The sequence below is a fragment of the Orcinus orca genome, chromosome 4, assembly GCF_937001465.1.
Source record: "Orcinus orca chromosome 4, mOrcOrc1.1, whole genome shotgun sequence".
NCBI lineage: Eukaryota > Metazoa > Chordata > Mammalia > Artiodactyla > Delphinidae > Orcinus > Orcinus orca.
This window is the reverse complement of record NC_064562.1, coordinates 33,225,583-33,246,261: the sequence shown is the minus strand read 5'-3', so window position 1 is coordinate 33,246,261 and position 20,679 is coordinate 33,225,583. Positions and strand designations below refer to the sequence as shown.

The 20,679-nt window shown below is 37.0% G+C and overlaps 2 protein-coding genes across 9 annotated transcripts in view; one reads left to right on the top strand and one right to left on the bottom strand.

Moving 5' to 3' along the window:
- FBXW7 (F-box and WD repeat domain containing 7) overlaps positions 1 to 20,679 on the top strand; it is a 207,823-nt gene that overhangs the window by 100,916 nt on the left and 86,228 nt on the right. For 4 of the 8 annotated variants that reach the window (XM_049709076.1, XM_033403279.2, XM_049709079.1 and 1 more), the window contains 2 exons: positions 13,747 to 13,796; positions 14,445 to 15,014. In XM_049709076.1, coding sequence (XP_049565033.1) covers positions 14,514 to 15,014 — 501 coding nt within the window. In that variant the 5' untranslated portion in view covers positions 13,747 to 13,796; positions 14,445 to 14,513. Of the gene's footprint in view, positions 1 to 13,746; positions 13,797 to 14,444; positions 15,015 to 20,679 lie in introns of those variants that run through there. The other 4 variants (XM_004263632.3, XM_049709077.1, XM_033403265.2 and 1 more) reach the window with 2 other exon arrangements.
- Positions 8,566 to 10,162, bottom strand: LOC125964225 (oxysterol-binding protein-related protein 9-like). The gene is given in 3 exon segments (XM_049709133.1): positions 8,566 to 8,698; positions 8,701 to 9,182; positions 9,185 to 10,162. Coding segments are annotated over 3 exon segments (1,230 nt in total). The 5' UTR covers positions 9,853 to 10,162; the 3' UTR covers positions 8,566 to 8,618.

The window sequence follows — 20,679 nt, the reverse complement described above, 5'->3', positions numbered from 1 at the left end:
TTCAAGTAGTTTGGGCAAGAGGCAGATGGCATGCGCTTATTAAACAGTACTAGAAAAGTGGGACTGGTTGTAGTGGACTTAGGAGAACTTAAGATGTGAGTGGGTGACAGAAGTGTGGGGACAGGCAAGGGTAGTTTGTAACAAATGATAGGAACCAGAATGACATCCAGATTTCTCCTTTTACCCCCTTATTTCAGAAAAGTTCCAAGTACAGTGCTAAGAACTTATTTTGCCCCAGAACCATTTGATAAGTTGCCAAAATGATGCACCATCACTCCCAAACACTTGAGTATGCATTTCTTATAAACAAGGACATTCTTCTGCATAATCACAATATAACCATTAAAATCAGGACATTGGCACTGGTATATTAGATTGTTTATTCCTCAGACCCCATTGTTGTTCAAATAATATCTCGTATAAGGACAAGATTCCATTCAAAATCATGGGTTGCATTTATTATCATGTATCCAGAACAGTCCCTTGATCTTTTATTTTCATTCCTTTAACACTTTTGAAGATTACAGGCCAGTCATTTTGAACTGGGACCCTTAATTTGGGTTTGTCTTGTGTTTCCTCGTTAGGTTAGGCATCGTTGACAGGAATATCACAGAAGGGATGCTGTTACTCCCACTGCTTCCTATTAAGTAAACATAATTTCAGTTTGTCCCATTACTGATTTTCACTTTCAGCCTTTCTCACTCTTACACTGGGAAAACACTTAAAATAATTTTCTGATCTTGAGAAACCTACGTAAAAATTATTTTATCTACAGCTCATGGTATATTCGCTTGATCAGAAGTTGTAGATATAATGATTCATTGATAATTGTCAGTGCTCTTTTGAGTACAGAATGCTTTTTTTTCTCTGTGGACATGTTTATACTGGCAAATTTATTAGCCTCTTCTTTTTGTGTGGTTCCCCCTTCCCACAAAGGATGTCAGCTCCAATACAAGTTAATGGAGCAGATAGAGGAAACTCCAGTTTTTTCTTTTTTTAACTTTACCTTCTTAACCTTGACCACATAGGCCTTATCACAAATTCTTACTATTTGAGATCCAAATGAGATATGGTACGTGCAAGAGCAGTCCCCCTTCCCGCCCCAATATTTAAGACTAAACATTTTAGCCACCTTTTCTTGGGGGAAAATACAACCCCCTGGTAATTAAGCTTAACTTACTTTCCTTGAAATAAATCTCTTTTAGGGAATTCCCTGGTGGTCCAGTGGTTAGGACTGTGTGCTTTCACTGCCAAGAGCCCAGGTTCAGTCCCTGGTCGGGGAACTAAGATCCCACAAGCCACGTGGCTCGGCCAAAAAAAAAACAAAGAAAATCTCTTTTATCATTTCATAGATTTTGCAAACTCGTAAGAAACATAATAAATTTCATGTAACTAACTTAAACCAAAATGGGACTCAATTTTTCTTAATGTAGGCTTAGCAGATTTAATTTAAATAAAGGTTATAAATTAATTTTAATTAATGTTATTTACAGCATGAAAATTTATTGAGTGTCGAATAGTAGAGCAACTGAAATCATAAGCCAAAGCAATATGAATAAAAATATTGCCTAGACACAATTTTATACAAGACTGAAAAAGCATTTCCTTATTCAGTGACATGATCAGGCTCAAATATAGACCAAGCAGTTAGAAAATTACTTCTTTTATAGGCTCATATACACATAAAAGTGTTGTTTTTGAATCTTAAAAATTATATTTACCTCCTTACAGTGAATTTACCTTTTTAATGTAAAAATTGTATTTATCTTGTGTGCTTGTTCTTTGCTTTAGAAATACCATTCAGGGTCAAACAGGGGATGAGCAAGCACATACAAATTTTTCTTTCAGCTGAAATGAGACCATTTTTTAGCTTACTCTTGATGTTCATTGAATAAGTAAAAGATTGTTCAAATGTGTGAAAAGTTGGAAACTGTAGCATAATGTTCATTGTTTCCTATGATAGCAGGATATTCTTTTCTTTGCAGAAATCCAAAACTTGTCTGGGCAGATCAATAAAACTCATCTTGAATGTATTAGACTGCAGCTTCTTCCTTTTTTCTCAAGTCAAATTCTCACAATCAGAAGATTCAGAAAAAGAGTACCTGCTCATTGATAACACTTGTTTTTGAAAGGGAAGGAAAATCGTTTCAGTTTGTTCTTCAGCTTCACTAGGTGGTTTCCAGTAAGACTTGAGACTTGCTGATGACTTCTTCACTTGGGCCCCAGCAGCAGTGGAAACATTTTAGGATTTCTTTTTTGTAACACGATGTTTTCTAAAAGCGCATTTTCCTTTTAAATCCAAGAATTTTGTCCCTTGAAGTCAAAAACATTAGAGACTGAAGAGCAAGTGTGAGATCTGCAGCCGTTCTTCATCTTCAAAGTATTCAACAAAATCTCTTCCTCTGTTGTCTTAAAAGGACCCCTTTCAGCTCAAATACCCTGTTGAGAATTTTTCCTCTGCTAAGCCACTGGATTTCTTTATGTAGTAGGAGATGATCTTTAAATACCCTGGAGTGAAATGACCTTTGTTTAATGAAGTTAACCATTTTGTAGTGTCTTCCAGAACAGTTTTATTTCATCCCGAGTGTTTTTGACACCAGTACGTGAATACCTTCTGTGTCAGTTCAGGTCCCCAGAGAAACAGATGTCAAGACAAGATTTGATGTGCAGGGAGCCCCATCCAGAGTTGGCTATTGGAGCATTCCCACCATGCTCAGGCTTCTGCTGGGAGAAGTCTAGAGGAAGCATGGCCATGTGTGAATGAATGTTACTGTGGATTCCAAGGTGAGGTAGCTGGGGGCTGTCAGGCAGCTCTGCTCCTCATAGCAGGTTCTGTTGAAGGGATATCTGAGCAGGGCACCACTGTGGCCACCACACCCATGATATCCCATTTGGGCTCTGACGCCATCCTGTCATGTGGATGCCTTTCTTACCCTGCTGACGTTTGACACGCCCACCCAAGTAGAACTTCTCATTCTGCTCTGCCTTTGCCCTGCTGGGTCTCTCTGCTGTATGGATCACTCCTCACCCTGCTCATAGTCAGGCTGTTTCCTCCCACCTTCCCCCACATACTGGGAAGCCCTCCTCCCTCTGCTTGGACTGACCCCTCTGCTGGACTGCCACCACCTCCCACACATACACCTAACTTGCCTGGCTCCACTTAATGGCTTTAGGACTGAATTGTTGAGGGGAGAGGATAGTAGAAGGAAGTAGAAGAGGAAGAACCATTTGGGTTTCTTAAATCTGCAACTGACTAGATAGAATATGCTTCCCTTCACCGAGGTAGAGAAAATAGGAGGAGGACCTAAGAAGAAACTTGGGTGTGTGTGTGTGTACAGGAATTTGCGTTTTAAAATAATGAATTTGGGGCAACTGTGGGATATCTTGATAAAACTAATAGGCTCAGTGGAGGAGTTTGGCTAGAGAGAATAGAATTGGTTGTCATTAGCTTCTATGTGGTAGTTAAAATCCCAGGTTGCAAAGAAACTGCAGAGAAGGAAGGAGCTGTCAGTGGAGAACAATAGTGCTGCCTGGTGGACAATACTAAGAAAAGGATTATATCAAAGGAAACTAGGGGATGTGAGAATTGTAAAGAGGGGAGTGCTTGTTTAGTAATGTCAAAAGTTTACATTTTTTACAAAAATGGTAAAAGATCCAGTGGGATTTAGCAACCAGTTTAAAATTTAGTTACAATGGAGTAAACCCAGATTGCAGAGGGAGTGGAGGTGAACGGGAGTGAGGAATTAAATTTGGCCAGAAATAGGTATGTTATTTAACTTACATATACATATGTATATGTAAGTTAAATAACATAAAAAGTAGGTATTGACATATGGACTGAAAAACAGTGTTTTTCATCCTTTCTAGTAAAGATATACATGATTGATGAGGCATGTGGATTTAAAATATTCAGTTCAGAACCATAAAACTTCAAATGAATAATTGCTGGTTGTATGAATACTTGTACGATGTGTCCCGTATTTTTCATTTTGTGTTGATTTTATTAATCTACAGTACTAAGGATCTGTACAGCTAATTTTGCAGCCTCTGGAAGATTTTCACCTTAAGCTGCATAAATGATTTCCCAGTTAGCTGCAGTATGGGAGATGTGAAACTAGAATTACTCCACAAATTATGTGCTTTTGAAGTTTTCATCTTTTTAGTCACACATTTTTTATAACATGTGCTGAAAATAACAAGAAATTTGATAAAGGGAAAATATCTTTATGACTTAGAGGAAGATAATTTATAAATAACTGTTAACATATTAGATTTATATCCTCTGAGTTTCAAGAGTACTACAAGTGACTTGTTCAGTACAGACTACAACTTAAAAAAATGTGTTCAAAATATCTGGTACTTTTTTGTGACCTGGCTTGTAGCTCTTCTTTGATGAGGAAAGAATTCTCAGCACACGACTGGCTTTAAAAAGATGTAATAATTATTTACTCACTAAATGTTTTGAGGACCGACTGAGCCAAGCATTTTTGTAGGTGCTGAAGATAGTGGTGAAAAAGGTAAGTCTCTTTCCTTATGGAGCTTAAATTCTAGTGGGAAGAGGCGGATAATACATGAAGAAATGAATGGATGGATGGATGGATGGATGGATAGATAGATAGATAGATAGGTAGTTAGGCACTCTATATAAACAGACACTATTCCAGTGCTTTTATACAGTGCTTGGAGCAGAATAAAGCAGGGCAAAGGGGAATAATGTGATGCAAGGGAGTGATTATTTTAAATAAGATTATTAGGGAAAGTGCATTTCTTAGAGGATGTTTGAAAAGAGTCCTGAAGGAAATAATGGGAAGAACCATGCAGATATATGAGGGAGAGCATTCAGATAGAAGGTGTATCCAGTGCAAAGGCTCTGAGGTAGCAGCGTATTTTCCTCTTCCAGAAAGAACAAGGACAAGAAAGAGTGGAGCAAGGTGAAAAAGAGAGAAGAGTGGAATATGAGCTCAGAGTGGTGGGATGTGTGTCGATTATACAGGGCCTAAAATACAACCATTTAAAAAAAAATGACCTTTATTGTGAGTGAGATGGGAAGCTCTTGGTGGATTTTGAGTAGCAGATACTAAGTATCTAAGTAAGTGATGCTAAGTAAGTGATACTTAGTATGTGTTCCAGATACTTACCTTTAATCAGTTTGAACATAGGGATTAATACTAAATTATTAATTTGTCATATAGAGAGTTCATAATATGCAGTATTATTAAGTGGTGCGTCCAGAAGAGGAATCCTGGTGATTAGTGAGGTTCTTTTAGTTTCATTGAAAATCCTAACCTGCTTATAGAAGGTGATTCCCAGCTTTGAGTTATCCTCGATGATCAGTACAATTTGGTTGATTTTCCTACCATCTATATCTTAAAGCTTCTTAACTGACTTTGTAGATCAAGCCTAGTGGCTTCTGAAAATGTTAGTATTGCACAGTCTTTGAAGGCTTTGACAATTTGCTTGTCACCCCGTGTACATTAGTGTAACCAGTATTACTCAGTGTCTACTATGATTTCAAGGTTAATCTTTGCCTGGTAATCTTCTTTGGAGGCTCACAATTCTGGTTCACTCTGAGATAGGCTTTCAGAGCTCACTTTAGCATGTATACTATGCCCTCTTTAACTCCTTTAGGCAACCTAAAATAAGCTGTTCAAATGGTTTTGGATAATCAAAGGTCTTTTGAGAAGCGACGTTCATAAGAAACTATTTAGAAAGTTTGTGAGAAACTTAAAAAAAAAAAGGCACTGAAATTAGGTCTGAAGTGCTGCTAATTTAACCAGGTATAATGACTAAAAGTTACCCGGTATTTTCTAGGACTTGGGGAAAGTCACATAGTAGTTCTCTTTTATCTCAATAACCTTATTATTGAATTTTTTTGAAGAGCAATTTATTATAATACTTATAATACTTCTCCTTCATCCTGGAATGGAGATGCCTGTAGGTGTCTCTTCCTTTAGGTACCCTTAGGTTTGGGCCTCTCTGGACTTTCACACTGCCAGGAGAAGCCTGTTCTCACCACTTACCTAAGGAAAAGTGGTGCCCCTTTTCCCTTTTCTTTCTCCAGCCGTTACTTTATACAAAGTCCAGCTTTATTTAATATGGGATTTGCCTACTCACTAAAATTCGTTTGTAACACCAAAAATCAGTACTTGTGGTACTTTCACAGTCATTTGTGGATGTTCGCATGCACAGGGTGGCAAAAAATTTGAGTCACCTGACATGGACTTTCCCGTCTGAACCAGGTGACACTCTGCTTTCTTGTTTCAGCTCTCATATTCTACACAAGTGTCCTTTTCATCATCTGTTTACTGAAACATTTTTCACTAAAAGCTTTTTGTGTTTATTGTTTATGGTTTTGCTGTTCAAAATGATTCCGAAGCAGTTTTGAGGTACTGCCTAGTGTTGTGATGGAAAACATACATGTTAGATAAGCTTCTTTCAGGCATGAATTTATAGTGCTGTTGACCATGAGTTCAATGTTAATCAACTATATATTAAATAACGTGTCTTTAAATAGAAATACACATATAAAAAGATTATGTGTTGATCAGTTGGCAAAAATGTGACTAGCGGCTTGCAGGAACTCAACCATGTATTTCCCTTAGGAACACTCGTTTGGTATTTGTGGCAACTTTATAGAACACAATTACTGTGAATAATGAGAGTCGACTGGGACTTCCCTGGTGGCGCAGTGGTTAAGAATCTGCTTGCCAATGCGGGGGACACGGGTTCGAGCCCTGGTCTGGGAAGATCCCACATGCCGTGGAACAACTAAGCCTGTGCACCACAACTACTGAGCCTACACTCTAGAGCCCGTGAGCCACAACTACTGAGCCTGCATGCCGCAACTATTGAAGCCCGTGCGCCTAGAGGACGTGCTCCGCAACAAGAGAAGCCACCGCAATGAGAAGCCTGTGCACTGCAAGGAAGAGTAACCCCCACTCGCTGCAACTAGAGAAAGCCCGCACACAGCAACGAAGACCCAATGCAGCCAAAAATAAATACGTAAATTAAAAAAAATAATGAAAACGGACTATGTTTAATTAAGGGTAGTGATTTATAGAGACTTTAGGTATAAACATTTCATCATTCCCTCTCACTGAAACCATCGTTTTAGATTTGTTTAAATACATGCATAAAGAGTTGTAATGTAAAATTTAATTTTGCTATGGGTTCAGGTTAAAAGTCACTTATTAACTTGTAAAGAAACATTTCTAAACATTATCTTCTACAAAATTAATATGTGCCTGAGGCATATTGAGTGCTCAGTGAGTATTTATTTTAGAGTAATAATTTTTGAGCATTGTAGGATTCTGGTTTTGGAGAAGAAGGCAATATCAGTGTTAGAGAATAATATTCTTTTAAGACTTTATCATATGTAGTTATGTAGACTGAGGCACATGAAAGAAAACTCAGTTGAATGTCAATTTCTGGTCCCTGCTTTGCTCTAAGCTAGCTAATCTTGAGAAATACTTACTCTCTTTGAGCCCAGTTGCTTTGTCTGTGAAGTGAGGAACATTTTCAATTTGTTCAGTTTCATTTTCTTTTGTCAGTATTATTCCTGACCTTAAATCATTTCCATTCTCATCAAGGGAATCATACAATTTAATGTCAAAATATATTAGCTGTCACATTTTGTTTTACTGACTTCAACTTCAGTCTCACTGATTATTGATAAAAATGTAAGTTATGTATATGATATATCTGCCATTATATACTGGTAAGAAATAAAAGAACATCCTTAAACTTTACATAATTTTTTTTTTTAGGATATAGGATTCTGTTTGTTGATGTTTGTGTTTCATATGATACAGTGTCCTAAATCATACAAAAAGTTTTCTCTAAAAACAGTTTAAAATTAGAATTATAAAAAGCAAAAATGTGCTTTTATTAATACCTCATTTATTAATATTTCCTGTATGGCAGAAGTTTTAGATTATGGGTGCTTAGTTTTTTTTTTGTGGGACTTTATAAACTAATTGTTTTTTTTTTGGAAAAACTGCTTTATGAAGCCTTAAGAAGCACTGAGTGTAATTAAACTGTAGTCCAGAGTTAGATACAATTTAATAATAGTCCAATTCCAAAATAAAAGTTATTGTAGGTGAGACCATGAAATTTCCTAACACGTGATTTTAATACTTTGCCCTAAATTTTCTAAAATGACTCAGAGGAACCAATATTTACAGTAGATGGCATATTTATGAAAAATCTGGCATCACCTATTTCATATATATATATATATATATATATATATATATATATATATATATATAAACCCAAGATTATACGACCTAGGAAACAGATGTTGTATATCTCAACAGCAATACTAGAATGCAGAGTTTGAGACTGGGATTTATAACGTGGGATTTGGAAAAGGAGCAGACATCTTGTTTTCAAAACCTGAAGTTTTTCTCAAGACTGAAGTCAACATTGTAACTGCCACAGAGCAGGAAAAGGGAAGCTTTTCTCGCTTTACTTGTTCATCTGCATCAGAAAGTCCAGTATCCCTGAGATAGGAACCACTGCAATAAGAAGGGAGTGAATAGGTTCTCCCAAAGGAAGATTGTTACTTCATTATGCCTCTGCCCTGGTCACCAGGAGCGAACTTTGCATTTCCCAACCTAATGCTTGGCAGCACCGAGACGTTTCAGTAATGGTTCATCATAAACCCAGCATTCTCCATCTTCATGAAATAACCTGTCTCCCGTTGAATTTCCTTTTGTTTCCTTTCTCGGGCTTCTGCTCTTTGTCTTTCTTCAAGTCTGTGCTTGGCTTCAGTTGCTGCATCAGTGTCTCTGATTTTTAAGTTGAAAATGACATCCTTCCAAAGGCAGTGGGTTTCGTACTCATTCTGATCTTCCAACTTCCTCACTTTCTTCTTGATTATAGGCAACTTCTTGGTATCTATAAAAACTACATTTTCCCCTGTTGAGTATTTTGCATGCATTATACCATTCCATTCCCCATCAATTGAGCAGAAAGATTTCGTGTCATTTGGAGAAAAAATCGCAGCAGTAATTCTGTGCTTCTTGCCCCCATAGAAAGGTTTAGTGTGGAAGACGATATTGGTACCATAGCCAGTTTTGGAACAATTAATATTGCATTTTCCGCCTAGTTCCACGCAGGGCACTGTGTGGAGAGACCTTCCACGACCATTGCGGAATGTGAGAATGTAATGTTCATCATGAGGTACCATTTTACAGCCTGAACCATTCGGTCTGTGGCATCCTTCTGGTCACTAATACTCACAAACAGGTCCGGATGTGCAAAAAAGTCTGCATACATTTCTAAAAGAGATCTTCTTTCAAGAATAAATGTTGGAAGAACTACCTTAGTAAGATCCATTCCAAGCCTAACCTGTGACAACAGATGCATGATAACACTCTTGTGCTCTTCCACTGACCCTGCCTCCCCTTCATCATCTCTCTCATCATGTGAATCGAAAAGTTCAGCATCACTTGTTCCATTGGACATGGAAGAATTAAGTGATTCCATGGTATCTGGGCACTTTAGACTATTCCCTAAGCTGCTGTGTGTCAAGACTGAGGCAGATCCAGAGGAATCTATTAAGTGCTGTGGGGATGAGCCACTCTGTTGGAATTCATCCACATCATAGAATTCATCTTCACATCTAGAATAAGAGAACTCTGGGACTGTGTTTGGAGACAAGTTGACATGGCTTGGAGAAGTTAGACTGCTTCTAGGTGGTGAGTGCCCACTGCCTGTACTAGTTGGTGTTGGAGTCTGATGATGTCCCAAGGTAGCTAATACAGGTCCAACTGGTAGAGAAGATGGATGCTGCTCTGACTTACACAACTGAGCAGGTTCTGGAGGTAAGACAGTCTGGGAAGGCATTGTGTTGATCACACGTTCCAAGGGACTAGGTGGATATATTGCATCTACAGGATTAATAGTACTTTTAGCGATCTGCAGCAACACAATGCAGTGTTTAATTGATTCTACCACGCTATTTGTTGTCTCTTTGAGAGTTGCAGTTTTCTTTCTCTGTTCTTCATCTTTGCAGTTTTGAAGTTTGTCATCAAAAAGCTTTAACTGTTCTATCAAGATTTGTAGGTAAGCATCAGCCTCTGTAAGTTTCTTATCAAAGTTTTGGACACTAGGAACAAATCCTGAATCAAACCCCCAGGGGGCGGTGGGAAGGAGGCAGGGAGAGAATGATATCGATATTCATGCCTGCGGCCCGGCAAGCAGCAGGGTCCCTGGGGACTCAGGGGTGGGAGCCGGCCCCTCCCTCTCCCAGGCCCTCCGGGTCTAATTAGCAAGTAGCCATCAAGAAAGCCATTCGCCAAGGCCCCTGCCCTCTGTGCCTCCAGGGGAGGGAGCCGAGGGCCGCTTCCGAGCACCCACTCTTCTCCACCGTCTGCCGGATCACTGGGCTGCTGCGCAGTCGGTCTGGTCCGTTTCAGCCGGTCCCCCGGGACAGCCCCTCGCCCCCTGTGTAAACTAATTTTTGAATGTTTTTTTCCCCCTTAAAAGTGTTTAATAGTTGATTCTGATTTCCTATTAATTATTAGATAAATATTATTTTAATTAAGTCATTAGCTTATTTAATAGGTTATTATTAGAAAGAACAAATTTTCTAAAAATACTGTTTTTTAAATTAATACCAACAGAAAATGAAAATTTCCTCTTAGTTTCTATATATTTATTACTATTTTCCACTCCCAGAATGAGTCAGAGAAGTCCAATTTTTATGTAAGTCTATCAGTTAGATATTTTCAGCCTCTTCAAATATTCTGGAATTCCTGTAATTTGACTTTCAGTTGTGTCATTGAATATTTTTTATTGGCTGTGCTTTAAATCTGATTCTTCTACTTGGATTTTCCATTATTGACCAGGTCTATCTTTAAGAATCTGTATTATTTTGAAAGCTATTTACGTGCTACACTGTAAATATAAGAGTCAGTTATCTTTATTGGCTTAAGACATTTCTTCTCTGTTCCCCTCAATATTACACTAAAGTTATACAAGGACAGTGATTTGTATTTTTATTATTCATAATTGGTAACGGAAGTGTTCTTCAGTGACCAGGTACTGTTTTTGAAATGCCAGTTATAAACTTTCTATTTGTTGATAGGCTGGCTGCTTACCAACAGTCTCCTCCCTTTACGCACATTCTTTATGCTTTGTTTTATGATCTTGGTTCTCTCATTTTTTTACTTTGTAAGTTGCTCTTAATATGTCATTTAACCTGTTTCAGTCTTGTAAAAATATGCCTGTTAGGTTGGGTACACAAAGGGCAATTTTCCTGGGGCCTGCATTATCCCAGGCAGTGTCCCTGATTTCGTGCCATTCTGTGAATAAACATCCAAGTGAAAAACGTTCTTGTTAGTGTTCCGAGAGCTAGACTTTAGATACAGTTACTAAAGCAAGATTTTGATTCTAGCCTTGAAGAAATCCTGTGTATAGCAGATTTACTTTTATATACACAGGGGTGGTGTGTGTGTGTGTGTGTGTGTGTGTGTGTTTGTGTGTATTTTTTCATTTATGTAGGTCACTGTGTTTCAGCATGTTATTTTTAACCTGATTTCCTGTGATATTTTCATAGTTTGTCTTTGACATATATTAGCCAGCAAGATTTTGATGACCTTTATTTTCTGTAGTTTATCTTCTGAAAACAATGGATATATATATTCCTTTTTCTAAGGAACCCTACCTGCTACCTCAAAGATAAAGTTTGTATTGTGCTTGCCTGAGTTGTAAATAAGAACCACTTGACTTTTACTTCTATTTTTTTTCTTCAACAGCATAGTAACATTTTATTTTTAATTTTTATTTTACACTGGAGTATAGTTGATTAACAATGTTGTGTTAGTTTCAGGTGTACAGCAGAGTGATTCAGTTATACATGTATCTATTCTTTTTCAAATTCTTTTCCCATTTAGGTTTTTACAGAATATTTGGCAGAGTTCTCTGTGCTCTACAGTAGGTTCTTGTTGGTTATCTATTAGAACTACTTGACTTTTAAAAGCCGCATTTAATATATATTACATCATAGTTTATTGATTACATTTGATCATCAAAATCTCTTGCGTGAAAGAAGGTTCCCTTCCTCTTTCTCTAGAGGGCTATTTCATATCTTTCTCTTCAAATTTGTAACATCACTCTCAGCTGATAACCTTGCTTCTTCCTATTTTACAAAGAAAAGGAAAAAATAATTGAAGGAATGAGCAGGGAACTTCCAAAAACTCTGACCACTATAAAAATCTACCTACTTCCAACTGTTCCCACATTGAGAAATATGCTAAAAAGAAGTAAAGTATTTATATAATACTATACTGCTTTTCCATCTATTACCGTAAATGTAGTATCCCCTTTTCTAACGTTTGAATGCTTTCTCATCATCCCCTTTTTAATTACTTAAGGATATCACTTCACTATTTCTTCTCTCTCTTGATTACATTATTGACCTTTTGTTTTGTGCTGGATCATTCTTGTCAGTGTACAGATATGCTGCTAGTTCGCTAGTCTTAATCAAGAATCTTCTCTTGACCCCATTTTCCCTACCAATTACTACTCCCTTTCTTTTGTTCCCTTTTGCATCAAACTGCAAACTCTTCCATACCCACCATCTCTATTCTCTTTTCCCAGTCTCTTAAATCTACTTTTATCAGACTTCAACTAACGAAAACTGCTCCTGTTACTAGTGACTTCCGTGTTACTGAATCCAGTGGTCAGTTCTCTGTCTCCATCCTACTTGATCTCTTGGCGGTAGTTGTCATCATTTACTTTCTCCTGCTGGATATGCTTTCTTAACTTGGCTTTACGGGTAACTCTGGTTCTTGGTTTTCCTACTTAGTCACCTTTGCTGGCTACTTCTCTTCTTTTAGAATGTTGGAGGGTCTCAGGGGTCCATCTTTAGAACTCTTCTCTTTCTACATTTATACTTCTAGAGTAAGTAGAATTTAAGAATTCCCCCCCCACACACACTGTAGCTTATTTCTTAGAAATTGTTGATTATAGAAGAGAAAATAAAATACTGTTATTTAAAAACTATCTTTTGGACTTTCTTGACCCCATCTTAAAGTTTGCCATGAGAACTGTGGACCTTTGGGGGAGTGACCATCTAGTGGCAAGGGTTGGAGAGGTGGATAAGGCTGTTTTATTTAAAGATCATTGTGATATAATGTAGTAACTCTTAGGGCATGATAGAAAATGGATATTGTATTTCCTTATCTCATAAACCTTAAAGGTATTTTTGAAAGGAATTTTATATAAACTTGTGTAATGTGTTGGCATTATTTTCTGTAACCTCAAGCATGTCCATATAGATATCTGCAAAGGATGAAATTTAAAAAGGAACGTTATGAAAAGATTCTATATCAGATCAAATTTTAGAGCCATGGTTAAAAACATAAAAGTAAACATGCTTGCTGGATAAAATTTGAGAAATACGGTAAAAAAATGAATTAAAACACCTATCATACCACTGCCTAAATGCAGTTTATATTTTGAAGTATTTCTTCAGTCTAGTCTTGTGCAGTCTAAAAATCATTCTATGATCATATAATGTCCATCATTTTGTGAAAACGTCCATGTTTTCACAATTTTTTTAATGAACATTATGTTTAGGGATTGTACTAAATATATCCCATCTCATGGGTTCATTTGTCTTGAACATTTGGGTTTTGATTATTTTAATTTACATTTACATTTATTTTTATTTTTTGTTTTTGTGGATAAAGCTGCAGTGAGCATCCTCTGCATCATTTTTTTTTTCTGTTTTAGGATTACTTCCTTAGGATAGATTGCCAGAAGTGGAGTGACTGGGTCAGAGGGTATGAACTTACGAATGGTTTTTCTTTTCTTTTTTTGAAATAAAATTTTTTATTTATTTGATGTCTAGTTGATTTATATTCATTATGAAAAATGAAAATCATAGTGATTATATTTGGTAACTGTCAGAAAACTGTGTCTAAAGGCAAGGTTCTGTGATCCGAAAAGTTTGGGAAATTCCTAAAGTTAAAAAAAAAAGCCTTTTAATCTTGGTTTATCTCAGCATTTCCTGAACTTAACTGAGCATTGAATAGGTTTTTTTGTGATACACTTCTTAACATTTTGTGGAAGTTTGACAAAGGGTATAGTTTATGAGCTACTGATCTAAAATTTAAAAATGTTTTATTGGTTAGATTATGTTTTATTGGTCAAAGCAACTAAACTATAAACCTTTGTTCTAAAGTTATTTTTAAAAGGAGATTAAAATAAAGCTGTTTACTATATGATTTTTGTGTATGTCTTTATAAAGTCTCATACTTTTATAATTTAAACTTTCTATACTGAATCCAAAAGAACATCTTAATGTCTCCATGGCATCAAATACTTTTTACAGTCTTTTATGAAATTTGGAATATAGACATATAACATAAAAGTAGAAGATAATGTAGATTGTACAAACCTTTTTTCCCTCCCCCCATTTTTCTCTACAGAATGTGAAAACCTTTGCATCTTCTGATAGTCTAGCCAAGGTCCAAGAAGTAGCAAGCTGGCTTTTGGAAATGAATCAGGAACTGCTCTCTGTGGGCAGCAAAAGACGACGAACTGGAGGCTCTCTGAGAGGTAACCCTTCCTCAAGCCAGGCAGATGAGGAGCAGATGAATCGCGTGGTGGAGGAGGAACAGCAGCAGCAGCTAAGACAACAAGAGGAGGAGCACACTGCAAGGAATGGTGAAGTCGTTGGAGCAGAACCTAGACCTGGAGACCAAAGTGATTCCCAGCAAGGACAATTGGAAGAAAACAATAACCGGTTTATTTCAGTAGATGAGGACTCCTCGGGAAACCAAGAGGAACAAGAGGAAGACGAGGAACATGCTGGTGAACAAGATGAGGAGGATGAAGAGGAAGAGGAAATGGACCAGGAGAGTGATGATTTTGATCAGTCTGATGACAGCAGCAGGGAAGATGAACATACACATAGTAACAGTGTCACAAACTCTAGTAGTATCGTGGACCTGCCTATTCACCAACTCTCCTCCCCGTTCTATACAAAGACAACAAAAGTAAGTACATTTAGTCTGCTCTTCACCTGAGAAATTTTACGTATCCGTATTAATTGTAACAAAACTTTCCTCACAGTCTTTGTAGTATTGCAAAATTAATCTTCAGATGTGTAGTAATAAAATGAACTAATTTTTGTTTTACAGAAGGTATTAGAAAGTATTAGAAATAGAAATACTGATAATGGGACAATGTTATTACACATGGAGAGAGGGTATCTGATCATATTACTATGAAAAATCATTAATATCAAATTTCATTATCAGTTTTGTCCCTGGGACAGGGGTTAGTAGGTTGCATGTAGTGGAGAGGGTTGGAGTGAAACATGGTTTGTGTAGATCAAGTAGTGAAGGCTCTTTTCTTATTTACCAAGTGCAGCTGGGCTGGTGGGCTGTGTATTCACAGGTGTTACTCCAAGGCACTAGTTACTGGAAGCTACCTCATAATTAGTTTTCTTATTATGATGAATAAGATATATCCTTTGTAAATAGTTTTCTCTTTGTTATGTAAACAAGGTAAAATTACAGTCTGAATATTAGTATTTGGTTGTTGGGGAAATCTGAGTAGGTATTTTTAAAAGTTAAAATGCTAGACGCCGACGTATTTAAGATTATGAAACATTTTTCCTACTTTATAAAACAACAAGAATGTATGGTGCTGTCTTCACTGCTTGTTTTCTTCTAGTTATTTTATTAAAGTTAAAGCATTTAGGAGCCCCAGAGGAATTTTTTTTTTTTTCCTGATTCCATTTAGTGGAACACTCCATTTGCTTCTCCAGGCAATTTGAATATTAAGTATAGGATAACCACACCATTTTGGTTGGTATTTGACTGTAAGAAATAGGAGGTGATATGAAGATGCACTTAGATTCCCAACTTTCGCTCAAGTTACTGCCACAACTTCCCTTGCTTGCAGTTTTCCTTTCCCTTTGTTCCTGGGAGACAGCTCTGTGGGATCTGCCTCCTTATCTCATTTAGCTGGTGGTAGCCCATGGAAACTAGCCATAGCCATGTTTTAAAAGGTGGACAGTTAGACTCTTGTCTAAACTAGAGGAATCCTATCAGTTCAGGGACTTGGTGACTAATCTAGTGCTGAGAGACAATTCCATTTTATACAGTCCTTGGAGGCTGTGCCAGAGTTAAGGACTGGATACACGGTCACTATCACACACCGTCATTGCTTCCCAGAATTGTCCTTGCTGGATAGGCAGGGAGCTGCTGTCTGAGGTGGAAGCGGGAAGTGTTTGAGTAAATATGGAATTGCCAGTGCTAATTCTTTGGGGTGGCATGTGGGCTTCTTTCCTCAAAACATTCCTGGAATTATCACTTAAAATTGCGGTCATAACAAGGGGCAGGGATTGTGGAGAGAAAGAGGAAGCATTGCTCACTACCCAGTCTTTCTATTGTATTCCCTTTCCCCCATCAAATTACAGTCAAAATGAAATGATATAGTGTCTGGGCTTTGCTTCAAAATAATACCAAAGGGGAGAATAGGAAGGAGGGTATAGATTGGCCATGAGTTGCTAATGGTTGAAGCCGGGTTATAGGGACATGGGGGTTCGTGGGTATTCTATGTAGTTTTCCAAGTATGTTTAAAGTTTTCCATAATAAAAAAAAAATAAGTTGTAAAGAATATGAACACACACACACACACACACACACACACACATCCCACCCAAAGTTGGAAATGAGAGTTTTCTTTACATACCTTGGTCTTGTTCACTAGCTCCTCAGTCATCTAAGTGCTGACTTCTCTTCTGCATTGAAATTTATTTTCTCTGTATTTTGGTGCTATTGAAATTACAGGAAATTCAATAAGGACATCATGTGCATTTTGCTGGAGTTAGAATTTATCTTAATCAATATTTTAGGCAGTGTTGCTAAGCAGTGGTCTATATAAAGAGGAGAGAACGTAAAAAGAATTATATTCAGAATGAATGAGGTATGTAGCATAACTTCTATCCTTTTTTTCCCTTCAGGCTTCTTCGCTCATAGATCTTTATCTTTGCATGCTTTCTGTTTCTTTATCATTTAAAAATTAGATAAAAATCATGAATATCCATGTAGAGTAGACTGTGAGTTAAACAATTCTTTGGAAAGGAGCATTTTAACTCAAATAATATCTTACTTATTTTACAGACATTAAAATAAATAATGGCTGAGGTAGTTTATCCTCTTATTTGCTTACTTGTAAATTTTACAGTGAATCATTTATTTAGCCCATAAACAACACACAAACAGATTTAACATCATCCTCTTTAACTTGACCTGCAATAAAATAGCTTAGACACTCGGTTTAATAGTTGAATTGCTGTTATCAGTTTTGCTTCGGCTTATGAACCTTAAACTCTTTCTAAAACATGTTTATCCCTAATTTCCCTAGCCTGTCTGCAAGTTTAGATTTTATTTAATTGGTTTGATCTAAGAAGGAAATGGCTTCAAGTGGTGGTTTTCATCCCTTTTACCATCCCTGTCTCAAGGTGTTGAAGTGGTGCTTTGGAACTCAGCCAGATGGCTCTAACACAACCAATGGCAAAGCTCAAACCTTTTATAGTGCAATTTGCCCAGCTCATATACCTGATCTCTTGATTTCTCTCCCTCAAGGTTACTATCTCAAAAGAGGAAATTTATATCTCTCCTGTTTTTTTCTGAGGATTCAGATGGAGGAATAGGGATTTAGTATTTAATTGCGTTATCTTATTTAAGAAAGAAGTTTAATCAAAACTAAGCCTTTCAGAACAATGCAAAGCTGTCAATGAATTCTGCTGCATTTTAAATTAAAAACTAGAAAGCCAGCTAGATGAAATGTATCATTTACCTAAAGGAGAAGTCATCATAGTGTTCAGTAGGAAAATTTCCAGTATACAGATTTGACAGGTGCTTTATATTTCCCTTCCCTTCAAGATGAAACCATAAACAGAACTTTTAGATATGTCTTATACAGATTAGCTACCTCCTTAAAAAAAAACATACTGAATTTAAGTCTGTTTCCCCTAGTGACTCTTGAGTTGTGAATACAATTATTGTGTTATACATACAAGGCCACAGGAGTGGACTGAGTACTAACAGCAACAGAGCTAGATGTGTTCATGTGTTTATGTGAGAGTGTGTGTGTGTGTGTGTGTGTGTGTGTGTGTGTGTAAAATGCACTTTTGATATGCTGTTTATCTTGAGGTCATTTGCCTTAATAAGTATGGCAAGAAGAATATAAAACTATTTGATTGCCAAGGCAGAGATGCCCTTCTAATAAGTAGGATGTCAATCTGAGATTGGCTCGTTTTCCTTTTTGTTTGTTCTTGAAACGCTTCTTCAGGATCATTCCCAACAACATTTTATTTTTTCAACAACATTTAAAAAAATCACCTAGTACTGTGTTACTTCGAAAGAAAATGTCAGTCACCCATGTGTATAAATCTTTTAACTACAGTAAACAGGGGGAAAGCTCTCACTGTTTCAAAATTACTTTATTTTGGAGCAGCTCCAAATTATTGATTATTATAAACATAAGACACTTTACACTCTTGATCATTATAAACATAAGACACTTCTACAGATATAACCCTAAGCCACAATTTCTTTTAAATCCTCTTAAACTATAACTTTTGAGAAGAGTAGAGGTATAATAAGTATTTTTAAAATCCCATTTTTTAATGTTAACATGGGATTAGCCTTCTACAGTCTTACCCAGCATACCTTTCAAATGTTTTTGTTTGTTTGTTTGTTTGTTTGTTTTTGGGCAGTTTCTTAAACATACCCTTTGGACCACTAGACTTATTTGGCATTCCTGAACATGCTATATATGCAAATATGATATTAATGAGAAAAACCATTTTTGGTCCTTCATTGTATTGGGCTTTTCTTTGAAAGCATATTGGAAACTATCAAAACTCTTAGGACAATCTTTTTTCCCTCTAGTCACCAAAGATTTATTCTAATGGGAGTCTATGGCAATAATATAAATTAGAAATTCCAGACTTTCTTAATGTTAAGAGTCAAGGACAGTGGCAGTCAAGAATTGGTGCTTATTAAGTCCATACTTAAGTTTGTTTGAACTTGCAAACAAACTTAAGTAAGCAGAGCTTGCAGAGAGGCCAACACCCCAAAATTTCACTGTAAGTGGCAAGAGATTTTAAGACAGATCTGCCTAATTTCAGAAAAACCCTTTCTTTCCATGCGCTATGCTGCCCCCTATGGTAGAGTTTGGCAAACATTACTAAACAAGATCTTCAGCAGAATTTTAAGTCTCTAGGTTCTAGGCTTTGGAGTATGGTGGTTTTCTAATACCATATCACATTTGAAATCAACAGAGCTATCCTTTAGAAAGTACAGATTGCTTAGTTAAATGCTTTTCTTTGTGATATTTAACAAGTACTGTACTGAAGTTATGAGGGCTCAAGGCTAAAGTTATAACAGGAAGAAGTGACAATGAAATTTGCGACTGGATAACAGATATCAATTCTCTCTGGATTCCATCAAATGTGCTTCTTAATTAGTGGTTGTGTGCCAGCTATTTCTGTAAGTTTGGTTAGTCTGCCTGCAAATTTGAAATTCAACTTGCTTCCCTGAATAGAAATGCCCATCTCTTCAGTTTTAACTCCCTGTGTCAACAGTCTTTTATATATATATATAATTTTTTTTTAAATCTTGTTTCCTGAAGAGATGCCCAGCCCATACTAAAGACTTCTTTTCCATGTTTAATGTAGAGTATCAACTCATTTTCTACTAAAATGAAAAGCAAATGAGATTGCCATCAGGCCAGATCTTGTATCCTCCTGATCTTCTCATGAAGAGAACCATGTTTGAGCACCGATTTCTGCTTCTTCCATGTCTATCATAGTGCGTTTTATTTGTTCTCACATAACTTCATTCCTTATCTCAAGTTAATATATCTTTTTTGCCATCCTGATTGTTAGATTTCTCCTGGTAACTAAGCCTTTTTTTTTTTTTTTAGCTGTGCCGCACGGCACGTGGGATCTTAGTTCCCCAACCAGGGATCAAACCCACACCCCCTGCAGTGGAAGCGCAGAGTCTTAACCACTGGACTGCCAGGGAAGTCCCTAAGCAGTTTTTTTAAAATCCTTTTTCCCTCAAATAAGAAATAAGTGTTTAGTAAAAATATGTATATATTCAAAGAAGCAGTATGTTAGTGTATAAGAGGCCTGAGACTTTCTTGTCTCTAGATTCAAAACAATAGAGGAGCTAGGGACAAGGATCACTAACCAGTCAGGGGATCAAAACTACAGTTTTGTTTCTAGTCCAGCATTTTTCAGCTGCTCCCTTGAGCCAGACCTACTGGCAAACTTTGTAGGACAATGTGGGTAACAACTGAAATCAAGTAGGGTTCTAAATTCTACTTTATTTAGGTAGAGTTCTAGAGAGCGATGGCCATGTCATGAAGTCCCTGGCCTTGTCTTGTTCTTGTAAGACAAAGAACCAAAGTTTAAATTCTGTTAGGTGGAGAGAGGTCCAGAGATCAGTCATCTTGAATAACATCCACTAGGAAACATAGCCCAACAAATAGCCATGCCTCCTGCATTTGTGAAGGAGAACAGACTGGAAACATTCACTCAGCCCAGTTTAACCCAATTTTAAACATGTGGAGAGGGTGGAAGCGGAGGGAAGGGGACACACTGGAGGAGATGGGTTTCCCCTAACTTAGTAGAGTGAA